The following is a 5,984-nucleotide window of genomic DNA, read 5'->3' as shown; positions in this document are numbered from 1 at the left end:
TTGAAATATTGTTGGTCTTACTTTCATTACTAGCATCTGATTATTAGCCAATCATCTGGTTCTTCCACCTGAAAATTGAAATATTGTTGGTCTTACTTTCATTACTAGCATCTGATTATTAGCCAATCATCTGGTTCTTCCACCTGAAAATTGAAATATTGTTGGTCTTACTTTCATTACTAGCATCTGATTATTAAAAATAAGGCTTTTAACAGTTCAATATAGTTTAGAGAAGGAGATTCTGTTGACTATAAAATCTAAGTCTGTGTAGCTTTCTTCTGTTTAAAATAAAAAGGTCAAAATTCCTGTTGCAACAACCTTGGTATTGCTTTAGCAATCCTTCCTCACCATAATCATAATAACAAAATAGCCTCATTTGTGTATTTCATGAAAGTAATAACTTACATGAAAAATCCTTATGATATTTTGCAGCCATACAAACAGAACAAAATAAAAAAAATACATTAATTTTCAACGGAATGATAAAAATAAAGATTTATATACATACTTGATCCCCATTTTTTATTTTCTGTGCAAAAATTCCATATTCATATCTTATTCCATAGCCATAAGCAGCCAAGCCGAGGGTTGCCATGGAATCAAGAAAACATGCAGCTAAACGGCCAAGGCCTCCATTGCCAAGTCCAGCATCTTCCTCAATATCTTCAAGATCTTCAATATCTAGCCCTAACTGAAAAAACAAATAAATCATTAATTACCTCTGGTTCCGTGTATTATATACATTGTTAAAAATGTGAAGAGTTTCACATTGAAGAAACCTACAGACAAGTTCTTACCCATGTTAAAGAATGCAACAAATCCCTTCCCATGTTTATGAACACATGTCCAAGTATAGTAATTTGTTACAAGTTGATAATATTGAAATTCTCAATAGAGAAAACAAATATATAAATATAACATATAAAGAAAGCCTTATTAATTAAACAGTATAAACCTCATATTAATAGGTTACTGATATACAGTTGTATCTTTTCTAACCCTGTTCAAACTCCTTAACTGCTGAATTGTTGTATGGATATATTTTAATATTTCTAAGATGACTTTATAACATTCAGACTATTTAAATGTAATACAAGTAAATCTAACATAAAATTATATATTGCATGCATGTTACTTTGTATGATATTTGAAAATGTTCTGCTGTAGATTTTCTTAACATTGAAAAGAATATTAACATTCTTGAACTCAGTTGTTTCCAACTAACTCATGTATAACCAAATATACAAGTATACATATTCTTGTCCTACTTAGAAAGTTACAATCAGTTACTATAGATCTTAAGTTCCATTTCAAACCTTAGTGATTTCTATTCAATGGGATATAATATATATTTGTTTTTATTAGATGTATTTGCCCATCATTTACATTTAGGAATTACTGACTAACCTCAATCAATCAAATACACCAATCCTTTTTTTTTCCTATTTCTTAGATTATGAGTTCACTTACTATAATTGATATACCTGATGATACTAGGTTAACCTGGTAAAATGAAGTAACCACACAAATAATACTCAAGTTTTTTGTTGTTTTTTTTGCTGGTACATTACTGAACTTCTCTGGGAATGTTCTATAATGACTGAATATAGTGACATTTCATCAGTAATGGAAAGCCATATTTTTTAAGAACAAAAACAAACATCCAGAAGCTATGTATCATATATAATTTTAAGATAATAGTATAATCTTCTGAAACTTTAATGATTTTCAAACACATTTTAAATATATTGATGCACCAAGCAGACTATGAGCTAATTCTATCTTTTTAATATACTACACCTCTTCCTCAGAAGTATAAATATATGAAACTAAGATACTGTGTTGATAAAGCATTCTCTCTGACAGATTTGATAGTGTGCAGTCTACAAAGTCTACAGATACTATCATCATCACCATTTTAACGTTCGTTTATTTGCAGTTGGTGCCATTTATTATTAATAATGCTTTTAAACTAATAAAGTATAAAATACCATTACATAATGTTTTGGAGGCAAATATAATCAGAATTAAATAAATTCCAACAACCAAAACTAACACAATTATAACCTAAACTTAAGGTATTCTTTTGGAACAAACAACTTACTAAATTATTTTTATTTGCTGAACAAAACATGGATAGATATAAATTACTTAGTAAGAAGTTATGTTTTAGTGAATCATTAAAACGGTGATGATGATAGTATCTGTGTAGAGCACACACTATAATGTAAATATCTTTGTAGACCAGACGCTATAGTAGCACCCATCATAGAATATACTTACCTGATACATTGCCTCATCACAAGCTCCTTGGATGCCAATGTTAAGCATTGTATTACTCAATGTTCTTCCCATGTAATACTCCAATGACAGGTAGTAGACTCGCTACAGGGGGAAAAGAACAAAAAAATTTATGTTCAAAAAAACCTTATTAGTACAAAAATGGCCTTATAAAGGGTCTCATCTATGAAAAAATACACTGATTCAGCTCTATGGAATTTGGTATTGGTTTCTTAGAAGTGTTTTTACAGTTGTTTTTTTTTGTTGTTGTTTCTATTACTTGCCCTTTGATTTCCATCTATCAGATAAATATTCTAGCAGTCACCTTTATACATATCAATTTTAAAGCCCTTACCCACGTGAAAGATGATATTACTGCAATATCATCTCAATTCATTAATATCATTACATATGGCACAAATAACTTAAGCTAGGGTAAAGATAATAGGTCTGTACATTTTGATAGAAAAACATCAACCTTTACACCCCAGATAATTATAGAACCTTTTTTATTTTAACCAACATTTCACCTTTGCAGTTGAATTAATAAATATTCTAATATCAAACAGTTGTATGTACTGAACCTGATGAAGCTCAATATGAAATACAAAGCTCACACTTAACAATAAAAAAGCATTTACATTGAATGTCTATTATTTATTTTTAATTTCAGCAGTCATGCTAACTCTAACATTCAATTCTTGCAAGCCATTCTATTAAAATTCAGAAAATAAATTTTTAAGCTTTTAATTTATTACTTTCATCCTCATTAGAAAAATTTTGCATTTTCTATTATGTGATTATGAAATTAACACCTTATAAATTCTCAAATCATATTTGTGTGTAAACTTTTTTTTTACTTTTTTTTTATTTATTAATAACAGAAGAGTTTTTAACACCTTCATCCAGGCGTTAATACTCTAACCCATATCATAACACATGCACGCTCCAAAGTAGTTCGCATTCACTGAAAAATTGGTATCATGATTATAAACAATCTAATGTACATGTAGCAGTCCTGAATGCGTTTTATCCACGCATGCGTTATGTAGAATATCCATGCGGTTCTCTTTACCGAAACGAAGAAATCACGGAACCAAGCCTACTATAGCTGCAGCAGTCGAATGAATATCGATCCATAATGCAGTTCAAAATGTTAGGTGTCGCTGTATTAAGTCATTTTGAACAAAATGGCACGAGGTGGTTTATCCCATACAAATAGTAAAGTCTCTTTACTTTTTCTCTGGTTTGTTTTGTTACAATGGGACTATTAATCCCGAAAACTTGTGCACAAGAACATATTACTTATATTGCATTATTTTCGTTGATTGTATATTTATTTAAACGATTTTTCACATGCATATTTCATTACTTACCCTCGTGTATTTTGATATTTGTCATGTATAAAATATTGTCATTAAAATATATTTTAACTTCAAAATACCCAATTAACAAAAAACCTTATGTTTAAATTTTGTAATTATTAGAAAAAATAAATGCAATTTATTTGCATTTCATTTATTTTTAATTGTAATACTGTTTATGAAATCCAGTAATGTGAAAAACAAAGATCACACTAAAAATGTTTTTTACCATTCTTAACCACCATTAATCTACGCAATGAAAGAATAAAAACAGGATTATTGACTTGTTTGTAATTAGCACCAAAAACGACTTCAGCAATATCACACACACAAAAAAAAACTTGACCACATATATCCGTGTTAACACTAATAACAGTAAATATAAAATTCCCGCAAGACATATTGTATGATCATGTAACTTTATTTTATCATTAATTACATATTCTGGGGTAAAGATATGCTTTAACAGCAATATTTTAATCACGATATAATGAGAATAATGCATCATAAATAATACATTCGCTTGCACAGTTGTACGTAATAAAAAACCGCCGTCACCCCAGTTTAACAAATGTGAAATCAACTTATTGTTGCTCTGCGATAATCAGATTCTGCATACAAGTATCATGAGTTATCAGGCACGTAAAGCAATTGGTTTAAATAGTTTCATCGCCTGAAACATAATAAAATATTACTACAACTCATTTCAGTCACACTTTCTTCTGTTTCCTGTCTCTACTTCCAGCACGGTTCAACTTCAAGTGTTAATTCTACGTCCATTTAAAAAGTTTACACTGTGAAAAAGCTGACGAGCATCTAACATTAGAAAGCTAAATTGCGCACTTTACGAACTTTCATCCTTGGTTGACGAAAACTATAGTATATCATATATTTACATATTTTTCTCCAACCTCAACTACAATATTTTATTTCCTTCAGCTGTTACCCAAGACTTGTAATTTATCATTATTAAAAGCTTGATACCTTTTATTATATTTTAAAATAAAAATGTTCCTATGAATTGCATATTTCAAAATTTCATTTCAAAAACTACGCAATTTATATGCCTCGCCCTACCAAAGAAGACAAACCTAAGTTTATTCATGGTGAAAGTTTGCTTTTCACTCTTTACAAAATTAGCCAGGAAAAGATTTAATTTTAATGCTCTTCATCACACCTTACCACCATCAATCTAAGCAATAAAAGAATGAAAACAGGATTATTGACTTTTTTAAATTTTACATCAAAACGACTTCAACAATATTAAGCCACGGTATTAAGCTGCAATCAAAACATTTGACTCCATATTTCCGTGTTAATATAAAATATAAAATTCACGCAAGACATATAGTTGCTACTCTTTTCACTACCTCAAGACATATAGCAACTTACATTTAACCGAAGAGCAATGAACTTGCTATAATACACTAGAGTGACTCAATAATGACTAATCATTTCATTACTACCTTGTGTACTTTATTCTTCTACGTTTGCCCTCAAAAATTAGCCTCAGTCTAACAGATTTATTGTGAAAATTTTATCAAAGATTTTAAATATACCAATAACAAACTTTATTTAATCCTGTCTTCTTTTATCTGTAATCTACACTTCCTAAAAACTACTGATTTAGTGACGTAACTACTAGTTTTTAAGTTAGTGCCAAACCTTTTCTGTTAGTTTATTTATAAGTGGTACAGCGTTTGCAAATTACTCAGTTATTTAAAAGTATGAAGATCTAGACGTTGTTTCGATCGAGCACAAGACTAAACAATAGGTCATCTGTCCTGTCACTGCAAAAATCGAAACCCCAAGTTTTTGCGTTATAAACTTTAAAGCTTACCGCTAAGCTATCGGGACATCCTAGTTTGCTATCGTAAAATTATGTCCCACGATTAGTCCTACGACCTGAGCAACAAATGTGTATAAAGTTTAAATGATCAGCTTCATATAAAATTCTTGAAATCTAACTTCGTGAAACTTGTAATTAGTTCAATATTAGTATACTTCTTTCAATCATTTAAGTTTATGAAATTAATGTAGATTATAAAACTGTTAACCCACTTTTATGAAAGTTGCCCAAGTGCCTTTTCGAAATTGTGGGGAAAAAAAAAATATATATATATATATATTGTTACGACAGCGGGAGTCACGTGACCCTGGTAACATGTAGTGAGTATTCAAATTCGATGACGAGCAACCCACTTTGAGACTAATAATGGCTGGAGACAGCTTGAATGGGTAATGAAGAAAAACTTTAATATAACAGCAAATGTACAACGTTTCGACAAGGTTTTGTACCTGATGATGACAAAACCTTGTCGAAACGTTAGTACATTTGCT

General features: G+C 30.0%; 1 protein-coding gene across 1 annotated transcript in view; it reads right to left on the bottom strand.

Annotated features, from left to right (window-relative positions):
- Positions 1-5,984, bottom strand: part of LOC106459166 (glycogen phosphorylase-like) — a 50,367-nt gene that overhangs the window by 41,034 nt on the left and 3,349 nt on the right. Inside the window, exons 2-3 of the mRNA XM_013918759.2 lie at positions 2,284-2,385; positions 509-691 (exon numbers count right to left, since the gene is read on the bottom strand). Of these exons, the coding sequence (XP_013774213.1) occupies positions 509-691; positions 2,284-2,385 (285 nt within the window). The remainder of the gene's footprint in view (positions 1-508; positions 692-2,283; positions 2,386-5,984) is intronic.

This window comes from Limulus polyphemus, unplaced genomic scaffold, assembly GCF_000517525.1.
Source record: "Limulus polyphemus unplaced genomic scaffold, Limulus_polyphemus-2.1.2 Scaffold570, whole genome shotgun sequence".
Taxonomy (NCBI): domain Eukaryota; kingdom Metazoa; phylum Arthropoda; class Merostomata; order Xiphosura; family Limulidae; genus Limulus; species Limulus polyphemus.
The sequence above is the reverse complement of the archived record's forward strand: the minus strand, read 5'-3'. Positions and strand labels throughout refer to the sequence as shown.